The sequence below is a fragment of the Drosophila suzukii genome, chromosome 3 (genome assembly GCF_043229965.1).
Source record: "Drosophila suzukii chromosome 3, CBGP_Dsuzu_IsoJpt1.0, whole genome shotgun sequence".
NCBI lineage: Eukaryota > Metazoa > Arthropoda > Insecta > Diptera > Drosophilidae > Drosophila > Drosophila suzukii.
This window is the reverse complement of record NC_092082.1, coordinates 27261243-27281924: the sequence shown is the minus strand read 5'-3', so window position 1 is coordinate 27281924 and position 20682 is coordinate 27261243. Positions and strand designations below refer to the sequence as shown.

Genomic DNA, 20682 nt, shown 5'->3' with positions numbered 1-20682 from the left:
GCATTAATAATAGAAGAAACTCATTGTAGAGCACACAGGGGACTGAATGAAAATAACAAGTAAATTAACAGACTATACTATTGGCCAAATTTGAACAAAAATCTCCAGGAGTACATAAAGAACTGTACAATTTGTAATAGCAACAAATATAATAGACACCCTCTACTAATTCCTATTGGACAAGCACCCATCCCAAATAAAGAAGGAGAAAATTTGCATATCGACATTTTTTACGCTCAGAACTTAATGTTCATTACTTGTATTGATTCATATTCAAAATACTTAGTTGTAAAGGAGATTCAAAATAAACTCAACATAGAAACCAAAATTTTAGAAATTTTGCAACATTTTCCACTTGCTAAAACTTTAATGATGGATAACGAGCCTAGTTTTTCATCAACACAATTTAAATCCTTCGCACAAAGATGCGGTATTAATTTATATTTCGCAGATCCTCGCCATAGTACGTCCAATGGACAAATAGAAAGGGCTCGTTAACCCTTACTGAAATTGCTCGTTGCATCAAAGATGAACTTAACTTAGTTGATTATTCTGATGTTATAATTAGAGCAGCTCAGAAATATAACATGACTATACATTCCATTACCAACCAACGACCGTACGATATATTATACAATAAAATCGAACATGATACTGTTCCACAGTTATTAAAACAGGCACAAGAGAAAATGTTAAGTTCTCACAACAAAGGTAGAAAGGAAAAGGACTATCTCGTAGGGGAAGTCATTTGTGAGAAAAAACACGGGGAAAGGAATAAGCTTAACTCTAGATATAAAAAACAAGTAGTTAAGGAGAATTTACATAATAAGGTTATCATAAACAATAGAAATCGTACGATTCATAAAGATAACATCAAATCTTAAACACAGTTTGTCTTAAATTACAGAAAATGAATTCAATAATATTTGTATTATTGATAGTAGCGACCACCAATTCCGAAATAATGTATTACACGAACCATGATTTTTTCCTCTACAAGGATACAAAAGACATTCTTATTTATGATTCATACGCTGACCTATTTCATATAACTAATTTAAGTTTATATAAAGACATAATCAAACTCGAATCAACACACATAAACAAAAATAATAATTTACAGTGGGAAATTTCCTATGATTTTGATATTATTAAAATGCTCCTCTCACAAATTTTACCAAGTAGGGCAAAAAGAGGAATTAATGAAATAGGCACCCTTTGGAAATGGATAGCAGGGACTCCCGATCATGATGATTTGATAACGGTGCAAAATAAAATTGATAATTTAATCCAAAATAATAACAATCAATTTGTTATTAACTCTAAATTATTTAAAGAAATAAAAACCCTATCTGAGAATCTTCAAACAGTTATTTCAAATCCGTCTTCGCTTGCTCACTTACGATCTGATGAATTTAATGGATACAATTACATTAGCAAAAATAGATGTTTTCAACACTAAAATTCTGAACGCTGAATAAATCCAAGAAATATATAAACACGAACATAAACCTGTAGTAATTACTGACATATTAGGTATATCAAAATTTAAAATCGCCATACACCAAGAATTAAATGTAATATATATAAAATACTCCATCATAACAAACCGTTGCGAAGTGTATAACGCAAGATCCATCTCACACAATGATGGAAAACTATTAATTGATAATCTTGTCGCCAAATGTAACAATAGGTACTTTGTAATTTCTAATTTTAAGACAGAAATATTTAATAATTATGGCACTTGAAGCCCAGAAAGTACTTGTTTTACTAGGCTACTAAATGGAGAAAAATCCCTTTGTAATAAAATCAGGGAATATAATAAAAAAATTGATGTAATCCAAGAAGGAGCCATTTTTATAAATGGTTATAATACTGTTAATGATACTCATTTAAATGGGTCATTTTTAATTACTTTTAATAGTACTACTACAATATGCCCTACTCTAATCTGGACCATAAGATAATTTAATATATCACTGCTAAACAGTATAATGATTTTTTAGTATCCGAATAGCTTATGTCAAATGATTCGGAACTTTCATTCGATAACATTAACATATTAAACCCATTTACTCAAATTAAACAAACTCAAATCCCAATAACATTTATACTGATCATGTTAATTTTAATATATCTAATTATCACGCTTGTATTTAAATTCAAAAAATATCTAATATTCAAACCACGGCAAATTCATATTGAAAAAACCCCCGAAAATAATATTTCCGAAAATGAAAATACCACTGAGGATCAAATTATAGTCGAATTGACAAATCATCTAAATTCAGTTTATCCGCCACTTCCAATGAATCGGGACGATTCAATTTAGAAGGGGGAGAGTTATCCAGCTCATGATCCCAGCCTCTTTACCCAATTTATAAACAAACTCTTCTATAACAAGCACGTGCTTGGTGTCGTTGGGCCACTTGTTTGTACTGCTCGTAGTGCATCAACGTCCATCATATATATACAATTCTTAGCTGAGAACGCTTTCCAGCTCGAGTGCCCAGCCGCCTTACCCAAGTCGTAAACAATTTCTTATAAACAACTCTTAGCTGGGATCCCATTACTCAGCGTTCCCACAGAATCCCAATTAGCTCCCCCACTTCAATCGAAGTTCATTATTAAGATTCAATTGCGCCGCAGTCCTCCTAACATAAACTAAGCTGGTTCCAGCTAATGTAAACACAAGCATCCGGTCAACACCCGGCGAGCCCCAAAACTGCAGCGTAATCCGTTTGGCAATTGAGCAGAGAATTGGATCATCCTAATTCCCGACTCTCTTGAGTCCAACCCTTGTCCAACTCTTAATGAGTTCACCAATTCTCTTAAACCGAGATTTGTTTATCAGATAATCGGCCCTTGGCCAGGAGTCCGTTTTTGCATCCGAGAAGATCGGTTGTATAAGAAGTTAATTGTGAACCGCTAAGAATAAAAGTCGATACTAAGGAAATGTTGTGAAGTTTAAACTTAGTGAATAAAAAATAAAAATAAATTTTTTTAAATAATTCACGATTGAAGTTATTAATTTCCACATCGGAGGCCAAACTACGCAAGAAGTCCCAAAAACAATCAGGGACTAGAAAAGTACAACCAAGCTAGATCACAAAGCGCCGATCCAGGAGTCTCGTTTAGGAATGGTCATTGCAGGTCAGCCAGAGGTTCCAGATGAACGACCCGGAATCATCCCTCGTTGATATGCGCCGATGTGTTGCTTTAATTTCTCTGGCAGTCGCGGGGACATGAATGGCAAAGACGTCCTCTTTAGGGCAGAGCATTTGCAAGAACAGTATGCAATGTCTTGGTCGGAGCTGATGAGAGACTCATCGACTCCTTACTGAGAATACGTCAGAATGGTACTGGTTGTTAATCCGTACCAGGCCGCAAAGTCTTGGGTAGAGCTGAGGCAGGCCATGGAGCGTCGTTTCAGCGACAAACGGAGCGACTATGACCGTATACAGGACATTGCCGAGCGGAAGCAGATACACAGGGTCAGCGGGCAATCCGTGTTCCATGAGAGAGTCCGCGGAGATAGAAAAACGCCATCCAGAAACGAACGATTCAGGCCAGAATAATTCAAGCAACAAAGTTTACATGTCCCTACAGGAGAGAGTACGGCGAAATAAGGAGGTACGGGTGAGAATCAGCTGGCGGGGATGAGGGTCATCACAATGAGGGTCAAGAAGGCCAGAGAGCGGCTTAAAAAGCGTTAACAGGACAGGCGGAAACTACAGCAAATAGTGACAGCAACCGGATCGCAGGATAATGGTAAGAAAGATCCTCGTCCATATGCGGTAGCCTAAGTAGCGGGATTGCCGTGAGAGGATTGCTGGAATCGAGAGCATAACTGAGTGTGCTGGGGAAAGGATGTAGAGTGCTGGTCAATAAATTGCACATTCGACGCAAATGTCAGAACAGCAAACGGGTTGACGCAGAAAATCCTTGGAAGAATCACGGTGCCTCTTACGTTCAAAAACACCACCGTGGACATGGATCTATTTATTTGTCTTACATTGGAACAAGAACTATACCTGGGAGTAGACTTTTGGCAAAGCTTCGGCGTAGCGCCAAGAATTTTTGCACTCAAAGAGGTCTTAACCGCTCCGAAAGTTAAGAAGCCGCCGGAGAATAATTGCAGAATAACAACAGCAATTGGAGATGGTGCGAAATCCCTTTCTGTCGTTTGAGGAGCATGGAAAAAATGAAAAAGAACCGCGCAAAAAAGTATAGAGGCAATCTTAAGCAGGATTCAGTCGACAAAATGTATATCTAGCGCCGACCTGAATCATGCTTTCTGGCAGCCGGAGATATACCCTTTACAGTGCCAGGACGCCATCTGTATCACTTTGTCGCGATGCCTTTTGGTCTCACTAATGCCGCTCAGCCCCTTTGTCGGCTGATGGACAAGGTGATACCCCAAACCTCAGAGAGAAGGTGTTCCTATATTTGGATGACTTGTTGATAGTTTCTCCAAGTTTTGAGGAGCACTTGGAAGAAAGTCTCTCAATGCATGAAGGAAGCAGGTTTGACCATCGACCTCAAGAAGACGCACTTTTGCTTTAAGGAGCCGCGGTATTTGGGCTTCGTTATTGGCGGAGGAGTTCTGAAAACTTATCCTGGCAAGGTGAAGGGCCATCAAAAACATGCCGATTTCAAGGAGTGCCAATAAAATGAGACGATCCCTTGGAAAAGCCGGGTGGTATCGGAGGTTTGTCCAAAACTTCGCAGTAGTGGCAGCCACTGACAGACACACTTAAAAAGGGAAAAAGTTTAAGATGACCAGGAGTCCAAGGAAGCTGTGAGGCGGCTGCAGGAAGCGCTCATAACTACGCCTGTTTTGCGACATCTGCGTTGCGCAGGAATCTCAGCAATCTGCATGCCTAATCCTAGTATTGTAGCTCTTATAGTTTCCGAGATATCAGCGTTAATACGGACAGGCGGACAGACGGGCATGGCTAAATCGACTCGGCTAGTGATCCTGATCAAGAATATATATACTTTATGCGGTCGGAAACGTTTCCGTCTGCCTGTTACATACTTTCCGATTAATCTAGTACGAGTATACCCTGCTTTATCTACGAGTAACGGGTATAAAAACCTTCATACCCTTTAAAATGCTTGTCATCATACCCTTCATGGTACTGTTGAAAATTGGATGGCAACACTTTCATAAGGCGCAAAAGATAAAGCGCAAAGTAACAAGAAGTTTTATCAACAGTTATACTAGATTTGTCGGAGAGCATGTAACAAGTAGAAGGAAGCGTTTCCGACCCTATAAAGTATATATATTCTTGATCAGGATCAGTAGCCGAGTGGATCTAGCCATGCTCGTCTGTCCGTCTGTCTTTCCGTCCGTATGAACGCTGAGATCTCGGAATCTATAAAAGCTAAATGGTTGGGATTTGGTTAGGATTCTTGAGGTTCTGGGATAGCACAAGTTTATTTAATGTTAGCTCGACGAGACAGCAGCCTTGGTGTTGTAAGTTGGGGTGAAGTAGCAGAGCATAAAAGTATTTAAAGCGGAATGTGATCATAACTACGTTCATTTGATTCATGTACAGTCAGAAAGTTGGACGAGATAGCCCTATAAATAACAAAATCAATTGCCAGAGGAGCCTCAGATGCCTCAGAAGGCGGGGAGGGTGTAGCCGGTCCCCAAGGACTCTGAGCAGAAAGAGGCAGGTACAAATTTAAGTGATTGTTGTTTTTTGGTTGTTCCAGGTTTGCGACGAGCAATTGCTTACTGCTGCACTGTGGCTGGAACCGTAATTAATGCACTTAAGTTGATTCTGAGACCTATCGGGGCAAACAGGGCTTCGAGATTCATAATTACCACCGCAATTAGCGCATTTGGGAGGCAAGAACAGTATGTTTTTGTGTGTCCAATATCCTGGCCATTACAACACCTAACAACTTAATCTCGGCGTTCAGGAGGGACTATAGTAATTGACTGATATTCCAACGACTTAATGTCGTAGTCTTCAACATTATTTGGCGACGACTCTAGCTTAACAAAGGGAGCTTTAGACATTGCGGGCAACATGACCAGCGGCGCCTAGATCATCCTTAATATCTTTAGGATGAACGTAGGCCTTTGACTACGATCCCGAAAGATCGAGCACTTTTTAATTGCCAAGAGTTAAACGTTATATTAATCTTCACAAGAGATGTTGAACTATCTTGTATGTATTACCATCGAAAGGAGATTCATTAACTATAGCAGGTACAGATATCTTAAAGTATATATTGGTTGTAGCAGCCTTAAACAGATTCATAAGTTGTTTGACATCAGTAACACCCTTTTTCACCCTGACATCAGTAACACAAAGGGTGGAAGACGGGTACTTTAGTCAAAGAAGTAGCAGTATCAGAAATTTCCTTAGAAATTTGGAAATTCCACCTCTATTGATAGATGTTATTGTACGATTACAAGTCACAGAGGCTGATGGGAGTTAGAGAGCTCCGGTGGAGGAGACTGGGTATCCATATGATCATTAGGGAGTGGGTTATCAATATCATCATCAGATAAGAGGGCTAAGCCATGAAATAAATATTTTGGACAAAGAGAATCTGACTCCTCAGATCCAAATAGTTCCGAATTAACCTTGCGATGAAGATTACGAAGTCGCTTAACAATTTGTTCAAACATGGGATCAGTCCAAGCATCCTAGCCGTAGTCAGCATCAAGCACGCTTCTCTTTCTTATGCTTTTGACAGACTGTCAAGGCAACTAGTTGAATGGGGTCACCATTACACCACTCCTTAATGACACTGTCATTTGAATTCTCAATTTTAAATAGATTGGAAAACGAACAACCATCGCAGTTATCAACAGCCAATGCAGGCAAGGTCGGCAAACACGATGCGTTAAAAAAGTCCAACTATAAAAGCACAAAAACTAACAAAAAGTGTGATATTTTGTATGGAAAAAGAGAAAAAGGGTTTTTACAATATTATTGGAAAGAATTCTGAGAAAGTGTAAGCGCAATTTTCGTGTTGATTATCAATATCTATCTTCATGCCAAAAATTGTTCAAATCGGACCACTAAAGTTATATGCAAATAAAGAAGTCGACGCTAAACAGTGTAAAAGTGGTATACTAGATTAGTCGGAAGGTATGTAGCAGGTTGAAGGAAGCGTTTCCGACCCCATAAAGTATGTATATTTTTCTTCTATCTAGCGTTGTCCGTTTGAGATCTCGAAAACTATAAGAGCTTGAGTGTTGGGACCTGATATGCAGCTTCTTGGGGTTCCTGCGCAGCGCAAGTTTGTTTTGTCAGTTTGGTGCCACGCCCACTCTAACGCCCACAAGCGACTATAACACTAAAACCCATCTAGCACCCACAACTTTTTTTAATATTTTGTATAAACTTAAATACTTATTATTAATACCTACCTACATGCCAAAGATTTTTGAATTTGGACTGTCTTGCATCATATGGAGTTGCCTTTTTAACGACTACCCCACACGCGTAAGTCCGAAGAGAGGGTGAACTTTAAGGGCGGCGTGCGCCTGGTGTGCGTGCGGCGTGAGATCGGGGCGATCGCTCGGGGCGATCGTTTTATTCAGTTAACAATTCAAATCAGCCTCATACATTTCAAACTAACTTAATCTTACCGCAGTGTGCCCTCCTACGATTCACAAGACAATGAGAAGCACATTTTATGGCGGCATCCATTAGACCGATATTAGTAGGCCCGCACTTCAAGGGCCAAGAAATCCATACGAGATCGGATAAATTAACAAATACTAGATTTTCCTTACAATACTTAGTCTACCTATCGATTACAATGTTCGACCGTCGACATCCCCGACCCCGTGAAGAACCGCTTCACTCAAATCCAAAACTGCAAGTTTTGAGACGGGCCGTAACGCGAGTTGACCACATTCTCCGCCTCGATCAGGAAACTCTCCAACACATGATCCCTCGGCGCGACTTCCTTCAGAGTATGGCGCAGCACTCGTTTGACGCACTGCACCATCCTCTCCCATACTCCGCCCGCAGACGGGTTCGATGGGCAATTGAAATCCCATTCAATGCTTCTGCTGGACAACTCACTCTGTATCCTCTCCGTCTCGAACACGTCTCCAAATCACTTGGCCTCCCTGTCAGCTCCCACGAAGTTCTTGCCGTTATCACTCCGCAGTCTATGTACTGGTCCTCTACGGCAGACGAAGTTCCTGATCGCTATTATGCAGGAATCCGTCGACAGGTCATGCGCCAGCTCCAGATGAATCGCCCTTGTCGTCAAGCACGTGAACAAGGCGACCCAACGCTTCTCTCTGTGACGGGATACAGTCACCAGCAGTGGCCCAAAGTAGTCCAATCCGGTGTACTTGAATGGCCATCCACCCGCTTCCAGTCGATCCTCTGGTAGGGGTCCCATTATCGGCGGCATCGGCCGCGTTCGCTGCAATTTGCACTCGTTGCACGACGAGATTACTTCCTTCAGCACTCGTCTCATCTTCGTGACCCAGAATCTCGTCCGAATCTGAGCAATTGTCGCATCCACGTTTTGATGCTTCATCTGGGCATGAAACTGCCTCACAACCAATTCCGTAAGACTGTGCTTGTGTGACAGTATTACGGGCCTCCTCGCACTGTACGGCATGCACAGCGCGGCATCAACTCTGCCATAAACTCGCAGAACTCCGTGTTCATCCACGTAAGGCGCCAGACCTCGAATCTCACTCGAGCTGGCGACGTCCTTTCCGTATTCCGCCGACCTCATCTCGTCGGGGAACGATTCCAACTGGGCCTGTCTGACTAACAGGTTCTCCACGGCCTCACACTCCGATGCAGTGAGTCCGTACCTCTCGATCTCGCTTCTCTGCTTGCGACACCAACGCGCAAACCTCAAAACCCAGGCAGTGGTCCTCACCAGGCGACTGAAGCTCGAGAGTCTCTGGAACGGAATGGAGAGTTCATTGGCAGCCACCAGTGCAAACTCACTAGGCATCTCCTCTTCATCAGGCGCATCTGGAACACGCTTAGTTCCCTCCTCAGGCGCCGGCCAGCCGCTCGCTGGCTGCCTCAAAAATGCGGGTCCGCTTAGCCAACGTGACTCCGGGCTAAGGTCCGCTGCGTTGTCAGCTGTAGGTACCCATCTCCACTGGGAAACCTTCGACGACCAAAATCTCCGCCAATCGGTTGCCAACAAACTGCTTGTACCGGCGGTGGGCGCTGCCGATCCATCTCAGCACCGTTTTTGAGTCCGTCCACAACACCGTCTCGCTGGTGTCCACACTGTGCTCCTCCTTGACAGTGTTCATCAGTCTGGTTCCAAGAACCGCTGCCTGCAGCTCCAACCTTGGGATCGACATCGTTCTCATCGGCGCGCACTTCGTCTTTGCGCACACGAAGCTAACCAGCACGTTGTCATCCTCGTACGTGACCCTCCAATAGGCCACCGCCGCGTATGCAGATTGACTTGCATCCACGAACACGTGCAACTCGACGGTCCGAACTGCTCCATGCCCGAAATAGTTACGAGGGCATCGGAACTGTCCCACGGCGTCCATCTCCCTGCGCCAGGCCGCAAAGGCTTTGCCTACCTCCTCCGGTAGTGGTTCGTCCCACTGGATCTTCTGCCTCCAGATCTCTCTCAACAACAGCTTCGCTGTAATCATCAGGCAGCACAGGAATCCCAATGGGTCGAACGTTGACATCAGCAGGCTCAAATACTCCCTCTTTGTAGGGACTCGATCTCCACTTAGAACGCTACTTGGCACTCGGTGATACTCCACGTTGAATCTGAAGTCGTCCGTGGCTACCTGCCAGCGCATTCCAAGGATCTTCTGCTCAGCCTCACCCCATCCGATGCTCTTGACTTGCCCAGGTGGTCCCAACGCCGCTTCCACGATGGATGAGCTGTATGAAAACTGGCATAACTCGAATCCAGCCTCCGCATGTATCTCCTTCACTCGGGTAGATACACTTATAGCTTCGCTCTCTGTAGCGAAACTGTCCACATAGTCATCGATGTAGTGGTAGTCGATGATGGCCTTGACTGCCCTCGGGTCCGAATCCCGAAACTTCAGAGCATTCACCGTCTTTACGTAATGCGCAGCGCTCGGCGAGCAGGCTGATCCAAACGTGATTACGTTCATCTCGTACACATCCGGGTCTCGATCGTCGTTGCCATCTCTCCAAAGGAATCGTTGGGAACATCGATCCTCGGGTCGGATCAGCACTTGGTGGAACATCTCCTTGATGTCACCGCAGACTCCGACTGCTCCTTGAGGTCCTTTGGATACGTAATCCTTGATGATACGATCGTATTCCAGCGCCAACTGCCCGTTGCGCTTCAACTTCTTCTCCACATTGATCAGCCGCCTGTGCGCCATTTCGTAACTCCGTGGCAGCACAGCGTAGTCGTCCTTCCAGAGTAATCCCGTCTGGTAGTGACGCCCCACTTTCACCGTGGTGTCTTCGAGGATCCTTTGTACCCATGCGTCATCGCTGCCTGAGACCTGTGACGCGAGCTTCACACCAAAGCTTTCCATCTCGAAGTAGTCCTACACCATCTTTTCCATCGTATCATCCATTGACACGGCTAGAAGGCAGGACCTCGGTGACGGCGTAGTCGATTGCCCACTTACCGGCCCAAACACAACCCATCCAAGCTCGGTTGCGGCCGCATACGGTCCCTCTCTGGCAAACCGCCTCGTCCTAAGTGGCAATCCCAAATGTCCATGGTCCAGTCCGATGAGCAACTTAGGCACCACGTTGATGTAGGGCTTCATCGGCAGACGCGCATCCTTATGCACGCCCTGGACATCTCGTCGACCTAACGTCTGCATCGGCAGACTCAGGCTCGAAACGGAGTACACGTTCCTCAAAGCATGGCGAGTGGGCTTCCCAGCTCCACTTATCTCTAGGCTCACCACGTTGCTGGGCTCTCTGCTGGCCCTTCCTCCAAATCATTGTATATTCAGCTGTCAATGTTCGCCTCGCACTCCCAGATCCCTCCGTAGCTCGTCATCTATCATCGTGACGGAGGATCCTTCATCCAAGAGCGCGTATGTGTCCACCTGGCGACCAGCTCCGTACAGCGTTACTGGCAGTATACGGAACAAAAGTCGGCCTCCCTCGGCGTCAACGCAGTTTAAGTTCCTCTGCACGGGCGCCTCCACTGGCTGCGGGGCCCTTCTCTCCAGGCTGTTTCTGGGGACAGCCGACTGCGGGCTCCCCTTGTGGTCCCTGTAACCACCTCGTGGCGAAGACCTCCTGTCCGGGCCGCGTCTGGAAATTGCTGACTGCTGGTTTCCTCCGTTGTGGCTCCTGAAGCCACCTCGCTGCGCCGGCCATCTTCGCTCCTCGTCCGCGCCATGTAGCACACGGTGATGCAATCTGCGGCATCCGTTGATCCGTTCTGGTCCTATGTCCACTACGTAAGCATGTGAAGCAGAGCCGATGCCTCCTCTCCATGCTCCACCTACCCGGTGGCGAAGCTCCAATGAACTCCCTGCAGCTCGTCGCAGCATGTTGCCCTCCACAAATTGGACAACCTCCATGCCGATCATCCTGTTGATCGTCTCCGTTCTGGTCCACGCTCTCATGCAGAACTCGACGCCTCGGCTCCTTTCCCTCGACGTCCAAAACCGTACACACGACGTTTGCGTACTCCTGCAGCCACGCGCTGAAGTGCGCTACAGTGGGAAAGGGCTCGATCGATGCAGCGTGCCTGGCCCAGTCTACTCGCTTGCTCGTAGGAAGCTTCGCCCCAAGCTCCTCCATTAGCGTTGGGTTCCGCAGGTGCTGCTCCGCCTTCGCTGACTGCAAGAAGGCCGTGAGGTTACTCACTCGGGTTGCGAAGGGAACGTTCCTCGCCAGGTGCTGCTCCGAAATCGGCGGCACCTGGCTGCGTATAAGCTGCTCCGGTCGGCCGAGCCTAAAGCGCAGCTGCTCCATCACGGCGCTGACGTTCCCAGGGTGAATCAGCAGCGACTTCACTGTCTCGCGTGCTTCATCCTTCAGCGCCTTCAACAACCTCTGGTTGTTCTCCAAGTCTGTGCAGTTGTATGCTTGGGTCGTCTCCACAAACGCACAGTTAAAGATCGGCCACTCCTCGGGCTGCCCTCCAAATACAGGCAAGTCCGGAAGCCTCCTTGGCCCATACACTCTTTGGCAATCATTCGGCGTCATCGAGGCGTAGGACCCGAAAAATGGCGATGCTGTTGCCACGTAGTGGGTGCTCCCGCCCGGTAGCACGAATCCATGCGCTGTCTGCGCAACACTTGTAGCACACAGTGGCTCCACAAAATGATTGCAAGTCGTTAGCAATGGCGGTCCACTCCAAGATGGCGGCAGCGTGCAGGCCGCACTGTTCGCACCGACACCGCTATGTGAGGCCGGCCCAACCCCGTTAGTTGAGGCCTCACTGTTAGATGTGGCTAATGGCGGTCCGCTCCAAGATGGCGGCCGCCCCGACGCTCCACTGTTGCCGCCATCTGCGCTTGGGCCAACTGCGATTGGCGCGCAATTGGCGGTGCTCACACTGTTCGGGGCTTTAGCCTGCTTCAGCTCCTCCTCCAACGCCACAATCCGACGTGAGGAGCTGGCTCATCTCCGACTCCGCAGCTGTGACAGCAGTACTCCTCGGTTGGGACGATACTGTAGTCACCGTAGTGGCTGGGCTAGAAATGGCCGCCGCCGAGGTTATGTTCACTCGCGGCCGGTTTTCTGCTACACTACTCACTGGCTGCTGATCCGCTCGCGTTGCTGTAGGGGTGGCTTCCCCTCCTCTCAGCCGCGAACTCCTATTGGGGGAATGCTGCATCCTAACATGTCCAATTACGGCGCTGCCTCAGCGCTCTCCAAAATGGTGGCACCTGTGCCTTCTGGCCGCTGGCTGCGGCCGGCGATGCTTGACGCTCCTTGCGTCTTCTGGCCCGCTGACTGCGCACCGTGCTTGGCGCTCCTTGCGCCTCCTGACCGCTGATTGCGGTCTCCTTAACTGACGCTACCTGCGTCTCCCTATCGCTGACTGCGACTCCGTCCGTACCCAGTGTTCGGCGCTGTCTGCGCCCCTTTATGTCGCTGTTTGCGACTCCTTTACTGGTACGGGAAGTGCTCCTAGCAACTCTCTAGCTGGTCGTCAAGCCGTCCTCCAGCGCAAGTTGCCCTTACAGTCTCCCTAGGACTGCCAATAAAAGGAGTTGTCTTGCATCATATGGAGTTGCCTTTTTAACGACTACTACTACGCCACCAAGCCGCTAGGGGAGCTATAGGCTAGTTGGCGCTCTGGGCCAAGTGGCGGTATATATGAAGAAGATAGGTGGCGCTAGAGGCTGGGTGCGTAAATGAAAAGAACAGAGTTGCTTTAGACACGTTGCATATAGACACCAAGGTTGTAAACATGCGTTATCCTGTCCAACTTATTACTACTTAGAGTATAATCGGTGTAGTAGGGGTGCACACGAAAAAGGTCAATACTTTGCACTTATGCTTGAAATGCATCAAGATCAGAATGTGAAGATAGGATCTACGCGGGCTCATTATATTGCTTGCACAGTTTAGCATACATAAGTACACGTGACTTTGTTAGGACTAGGACAATCATTGATAAATAATTTAAAATTGTATTGGTCCAATTTTAGAATAAGAAGCGAATGATTTACAGAGTAAACTCTGAACTGAAATCAGTTTAAGCCAAGTCAGTCCAAAATTTTTTTTTAAGTCCATTTGTCCTAAATTAAGTAAACTCCAAAAGGTTCGTTGTCCTTGACCTACGTTTTATCGTCATTGACGACGATTGCGTCGCCACACGGTTAACTATGGTTAGTACGGTGCCGGACCGCAGGCGATAAAGGAACTGTGCTGGTATGGGTTAACGAGAGTCAACCGATGAAAGAAGTAATGAGTCAAGTGGGACTTAGGTTTGTAACTAAATTTATTGAGCTGTTGATCAGAGCTTAAATACTATTCTGACCCGGAAATTGAGTGTATAAAAAAATCTGCTGTGTAGTGCATCTGTGTTGGACTGCTCCTCTATTTGGGTTGACCTGGTTGTAGATTCTTGACCGTTGCTCGGTCGTCCAGGCTGCAATGTCAGCAGTATGCCACTTGTTGGGCTGTTACGCTGAGTCTTGACTGACCGTCCCAAGCTTGCAGCGTCGGCACTATATTGTGCTGCTACTGTGCGCCTGATCGCTGGTCCGTATAAGTTGCATTGATCGTATGTCTCGCTAGTTGATAACTTACAATTCCGTCGTGTTGGGCGTCGCGAGCGTTTGACCCGTGCTGAGGAACCATGCTAGACCGAACCGACTAACCTTGGGTACGAACAATCCTATTTAGTACTTCAGATGCTAATTCAGAGTCAACGGCAATCAATACTCCACATCTACGTCGGGTCGGACAAACAAGCCTATAAATTGTGTACTTACTTGAAACATCTTCGGAATAAGAATATCAGTGAAGAAAAACAGTCAGCTAACTTAGTAAGCCTCTTGTATTCTGATAGGAAAGCAGTAGTAAAGAATCTAGTTGTTTGGGATAAAAGAAGATGTTGACGGCGCTGTGGACGACTCATTAGAGGGAATTCCAATTTCATTTAACCATTCACCATTCTTGAGGTGTCTGAAATCTATTACTGTGCTGTAGACCCCATATCACCAGAGGGAGTTTCACTGGCGACAACCGTGGGCTGCCTATCGACTGCGATGTTTTTGCGCTTAGGGAAGACAGGCTCAGATAGCATGAGGCTATTACTATTACGCTCTTAGTAAGCCGCTTTTAAGAGATTGAATGGTCTTCATATGCTTTAACGAACTGATTTTTGTGGTATGCTCGCTACGAGATTCGTGCGGCTAGCACAGTATATTGTGTGTTCGTCCCACCAAATTTATATTAACGTGACCGCCCAGTAGCTCAGTGAGAAAGCACAGAACTCACGGGTTCGTATTGGGTTTATTGCGGGCATATATTACAAATGTCTTGGTAGCTTGGTTGGCCATGACTCGTCGCTCCTGACCTTCGGTATTTCCGACGGTCATGATTGACTCGACGACCTCTCGCCTTGATGACTCGGTGCTCCAGACCTGTAGCTCCCTGAAGATCCTCGCAGCTCCCTGAAGACGCTCGCTCGCTGCTCCCTCCTCACGCGTGACTTGGTGACTGCTGGTAACGACTCGGACTCACGAGGGGGGACATCAATCATCACAGTAGTAGCGCATGCTACTCTTCTTGTAAATTGCGTCCCGTACCAGGCTCGAAAAATCAAGGCACCTTGATTGGTAAATATTTTTGCATGTATGGCACGAAATAGTATTTGGTTTCTCGTATGTGGTTGGTGACCATACATTTGAGGATGCGAAACGCCTTCTATCGTTCCAGAGGTCCTGCCTGGTTAGATGGTGTCCTCTTGATCTCCTTGGCTCTGGTGCTTACCACAAGATCAGCCTTGGCACGCCCCATGTTGGATGGGCTGGTTAGCCGCTCCTACGTTGGTGGGAGGTTTGGGATTGGTCATTGTAGTGTTTAGGGGCTACTCGGCTTGTTCAGTGGTCTTGGCAGGTGTTGAAGTTACCTGGACTAGGGCTTTAGGTGAGAGTCGGACTCAAGATTTAATAATACCCGTTACTCATAGAGTAAAAAGGTATACTAGATTCGTCGGAAAGTATGTAACAGGCAGAAGTAAGAGTTTCCGTATAAAGTATATATGTTCTTGATCAGGATAACTAGCCGAGTCGATCTAGCCATGTCCGTTTGTCCGTCTGTCTGACCGTCCGTATGAACGCTGAGATCTCGTTGAAATTTAATAATTAATTAATTAATTATTTAATTGCTGAGCTTCTTGCGCAGGGTGCCAAGCCCACTGTAACGCCCACAAACAGCCCAAAACAGTGGCTCCAACAGTTTTAATGCTAGAAAAAAATTGTAACTGTGTAACGAACTGATTTTGTGTGTCTGCTCGCTACGAGATTCGTGCGGCTAGCTCAGAAGATTGTGCGTTCGTCCAACCAAATTTATATGACGTGATTGCCCGTAGATCAGTGAGAAAACAAAGGGTTCAAATGGTAACAGTGGGATTTATTCTCGTGGTATTAGTACAGCGGGTGTGTGTCTGGGCTGGCTTCGGTATCTCTTGGCTCTGGTTCCGCCGGCTGCTGGCGCTCCTCTTTCTGGCTCCTCGACGCGTTGACTCGTCCTCCTCTGGATCCTGGGTCTCGGGACGCTCGTAGTGGCCGCCTCTGCTTGCTTGCCGACGCGTTGCCTCGGGGTCGCTTGTTGCGCCTTAGACCCGCAGAGAGTTCGGCCTTGTGGGCTTAGGGAAGCGTCACCGTTCTCAGACTAGGCTGAACAAGCCTTGCTCTCCAGGCTGACGCCTTTCGAGGCAATACCTGTCCCTTGCTCTGTCCCGGACGGTCCCGCTAGGTTCTTGCTCAGTTCGCGCTGACAGTCAAGGCTGCCGCCCGGAGGCTGTCTAGCGGTTCACTTCGCTTTACGCCTAGCGCAGACGAACGTTCCACCCGGCTTCACCCTAATGCGTGACGTCCGCGACGCTCCTGCGCTCCCCAATGAGCTCCGCGCGGCGATGGTAACGTGGCTGCCGGAAATGTCTGCTGGCGTCGCTGTCGATGTCCTCTGCGCTGTCTTCTGACCAGTATCTCGTTGTTCTGGCGCTCGGGGAGCTGGGCGGTTGCTGCTCGGGAACTTCGCCGGTAATCGCAGGGCTCTCCAGGCTGCCGCCTCTTGAAACCGCAAATCGATCTACCGCTCGTCCGTCACGCCAGGTCCTGCTTGGTCGGGCAAGGTACGCTGGGTCGCAGACAACTTTCCTCCCCAAGCTGACGGCTCTTCGTCGTAGGACTCTTTTGCTTGTCTCTGAAAGACCCGCCGGGCGACTCGCCAGGGTGTGGTCGTAACAAAGTTGGAAGACAAACGCCTTGACTTAGCCGCGTGATGCCTTCCAGAACTCAGCCACCTGTGTCTCAATTCGGAGATTCCTGATGTCCTAATCCCGAACGTCTCGACGTGGCGATCTTGCTCCTTGTATGCTTCCCACGGCGCTGCTTCCGACGACTCGCTTGGTTGTAGCTCCCTCGTAGATTATTTGCTTGACTGACTGTTTATTTGGTACTTTAATTGATCTTGAAGGTTTGACTCCTCGTGATCAGCTGCCAGCGCTCTGCGGCCTTATATAGGGCTTCCGGGAACCGTTATTTCCCTTTTGCGCACGGCCCGCTGGATCTCTCCACTCTGGGTCCAAAGTCCGTGCCTCCTGGTTGACCCACTTGTCCTTCACGAACCGCTTTCCATCGATGCTCCGCCCACTGCTGCAGTCCCGCTGATTCCCGTGCCGCTTGTGGCACGCCTGTGTGCCGCTCCACTGCCGCGATGTGGCACTTTCTCTCCCGGTCCAAAGTTCACGGGAGAGTCCAAAGTCCGGTGGAGTTCCGTTACCCGCTTTTGCACACGGCACTCTTGCCTTGCCCTCGAAGTCTCCACTCTCTCTCGATCTCCATCCTTGGTCTCCAAACTCTCTCGCTCTCCTTCATTGGTCTCCAAACTCTCTCGCTCTCCATCCTTGGTCTCCAAACTCTCTCGTTCTCCATCCAAGTCTCCAAACTCTCCTCGCCGCGCCGTTACTACGCGAATTCGCCACGTATCTGGTAAGCGGCCGGCCATCTGCTGCTGCTTCTATTTGTGGGGAGTTATTAAACTCCTCACATTCCCCCCTTACTTCGGGAACCATTTAAAACGTGTTTCTACTCTCCGGCGTTTCCTTGCTTATCCTAGCCTTCGAGTCCTTGTGAATCCCGCGGCGCTCCCTTGTTGCTCCCTCGATGCTCCCTCTACGCTCTTAACTCCCTTGAGTTTCTACAGCGCTGGTCATCCTCCTCGTAGCAACTTTAAATCTCCCGCGCCGACATTTCCCATGTTTCCACTGGTTTCCAGCTCGCTGCTCATTGCTGCGTTCTACTCCTTTTATTGGTTCCTCCGCCTGGTCACACCATTCGTGCCTGATCGATGTTTATTCGCATATCGATACCGACGGTGCGGCGTTGCCACCTGCTCGTTGCGATACTTCCACCTTGGCCGATGTTCCCATTTTCGTGTGCCCATCGATCGCACTATCGTCCAGTGCCAATCGATCGCCTATCGAGGCGCCCCCTTCCCTGGCTCGTGGTGATTTTGCAACTTTCATACTATGAAATTCACAGGTAAGTTTCTTTTGCATTTCCCTCACTCCTTTTCATCTCATCTTTCATCCTCTCCCGCCCTTCACTCGTCCTCTGTTGGCAGCATCTGACTCCACCTTGGCAGCTTTTGAGCGCGGTTGCGGAGAGGACTCCGCATTCGCTTCGCAACCAGGACAGCAGGTAAGTATTTATGATGTCCGTTTCTGCTTCCTGCATTAAGCCCCCTTTAAATTTCAGGTTGCTGGTGCGGCCCATGCCTGCCCCGTTCTTTTCTTGTTTTTAGTCAACTGTTAGTGTGGTGCGTGTTTGTTTTTTTTTTTTTTTTTTTTGTGACCAGCTGGCTACGGTGTAGATCTGATTCTGCACCGTCCTCCCCTTTTCCTCGGGTAACAACTAGACGAGCTCGTCCGGCGCATTGTAATGTAATGTATTGTTCTCATCAATACTATCGATTGACCCAAAAAAAGTTTGCCACGCCCACTTTAATGCCTACAAACTTCAAAAAATCGTAAAAATGAACGCGGATATCTCGTAAAGTATCAAAGAGAGGGAATTGGGATTTAAGATTTAGATTCCATAGCCTTGTACGCAGCGCAAGTTTGTTTCCCAAATATGCCACGCCCACTTTAACGTCAATACCTATTGATTGATCCAAAAAAAATTTGCCACGCCCGCTCTAACGCCCACAAACCGCCTAAATCAGTGGCGCCCAAAATTTGCCTACTAAAAGAATTTTAACTGAAATGTATTAGTCTAGTGGCTGGCGAAAATCCTCCAGCTGAACCCACCAAGAGGGTGCCGGCTGGGCAATTATTACTGCATTGTAACTCAATGCAGGGTAACTCAATGTCGCTTGTCCTGCCCTGGGTAGTGCATTGTCTATCTAAGGCGACCGGTTTAGCCCCTTAAGTCAGTGGCCATGGTTGGAGGTGCCTGGCATAAAACGCAAGTAATTGGTTCCCCTGAAAATCAAGCCAGTATGGACGGCGAGAAGGAAGAAATCAGGGCTGGGATGTCAGTTTGAACGTCGATGTACGACTGTTATGATTGGCGGGCATGGGAAGGAGCAATCCTCTCTGCGTGTCGCCAGCGCACTGTGGGGACTTTGACCTGTTTTTTTGACATAATTTAATAACTCCTGAACTATGCAAGGTATTTTGATCATTTTTTTTCTAGTGGTCGGTACACCCTTAGATTTAATATGTTTCTTATGTTCGCTTATGTTTCTGAATGTGCCTGTTTAAATTTACTGATGAAATTATGGGATTGGAAGTCCATTGCTCTTTGAAACACATCTGTGAAACCACAAATTCTGCTGTGCTTCCTTGCCTGGTGAAGTCTTAGAAACAGCTCTCCTTGCCGCTTGTACCAGTAACCTCGAGTTATGTTTCTAAACCGAGAGCGATGGCTGCTGCATCCATTTTCCTGGCGTACTGTGCCTTTTAAAGAATGTGTAATTTTTGACGTCCATTTTATTACCTTTTCGGCTCTACTTTTCTTTCGTTTCCAATTAAATCCAAGCGAACTTGTCCATCCATAGTGAAGATGTCCATTTTTCTATTGCAATTTTGGCAAAATTGAAAAATTTACGAAAAACACTCGCGCTTTCTCCTTTAAACGAGTTTCATTCATCTAAGGAGTATTGTCGAGGATGTGCTCACAAGTTAAAGCGAATACAGCACTCTGTTTGTCACGGCCGTAGGTTTGCTTGCGCCACACCTCTAACAGGGCCGCATTGCATATCGCGAGGTTGGTACATAAAAATGTAATTTTTGCAAAAAGTCGCAAAAAGCGCAGATTGAGGCTGGATTCCTTAAATTAGGAATAAATCACTCTAAAAGATGGTCTAACACACTCACTCAACAAATTGCAACATTTTTTTTAAACTCTATTCAAAGTGGAAATTTCATATAAAAAATTATACCAAGACATCACTTGCTAAATTTATAAATTGTTTGAAAAATACACACAAAATAAGGAATATATTCATCTTAACATATAGTACACACATGCAGAAGAAATATCCATTTCAAGTTTGAAGGATTTACCTCTTGTCGTTCAAGAGATATAAGTTTTAGATTTCACAAAAAAATTAGGCTCAACGGACTCACGTGCTGTTCGCTTGCAGCAGCTGAGTTTGACAGCTGTTATTTTAACATAACATTTTGTAACATAACATTTTGATCTGTTCTTAATTCGATAACATCAACTTTTCGCAATTTTGAATACTTTTGAAAAACAGATTTATGCCAAAAAACAGGGCAAAGTCCCCATAGTGCAGCGGTCACGCCCCTGGGATGACGGAAGCAGGTCATCTCAGTAGTAATGCCACTGCCACGTCTCAGGATAAGTTAAGCCGCACGGGTGCCGTAGTCGAAGTAGTAGAAGGATATGAAGGCTAAGGCGCAATTCAAGGCAGCCCTCAAGATTAGAAGCCGGCTCCAGGACAAAGCGACCCTCTCCCAGGAGGAGAAGGAAAAAATAGCCTGGGCAGAGAAAAGGGTCGAGGAAGGAAGGCTGCACTT

At 46.9% G+C, this 20682-nt stretch overlaps 2 protein-coding genes across 2 annotated transcripts; both read right to left on the bottom strand.

Annotated features, from left to right (window-relative positions):
* Positions 1-8100: 8100 nt before the first annotated feature.
* On the bottom strand, positions 8101-8967 carry LOC139352705 (uncharacterized). Its single transcript, XM_070995335.1, has one exon. It carries the CDS (start codon positions 8965-8967, stop codon positions 8101-8103), a length of 867 nt encoding a protein of 288 aa, XP_070851436.1.
* A 130-nt stretch (positions 8968-9097) lies between these two features.
* LOC139352704 (uncharacterized) lies at positions 9098-10810 on the bottom strand. The gene is made up of 2 exons (XM_070995334.1): positions 10610-10810; positions 9098-10525 (listed from the first exon to the last, which is right to left on the bottom strand). Exons 1-2 carry the CDS (start codon positions 10808-10810, stop codon positions 9098-9100), a joined length of 1629 nt encoding a protein of 542 aa, XP_070851435.1.
* Positions 10811-20682: the final 9872 nt, after the last annotated feature.

Bases quoted from the DNA above. Each gene is read 5' to 3' on its own strand.
- LOC139352705 (XM_070995335.1), bottom strand. From the start codon at position 8,967: ATGCCTAGTGAGTTTGCACTGGTGGCTGCCAATGAACTCTCCATTCCG.
- LOC139352704 (XM_070995334.1), bottom strand. From the start codon at position 10,810: ATGCAGACGTTAGGTCGACGAGATGTCCAGGGCGTGCATAAGGATGCG. The intron at 10,526-10,609 runs GTAAGTGGGCAA...AAGATGGTGTAG, and splicing joins GATGGGTTGTGTTTGGGCCG to GACTACTTCGAGATGGAAAG.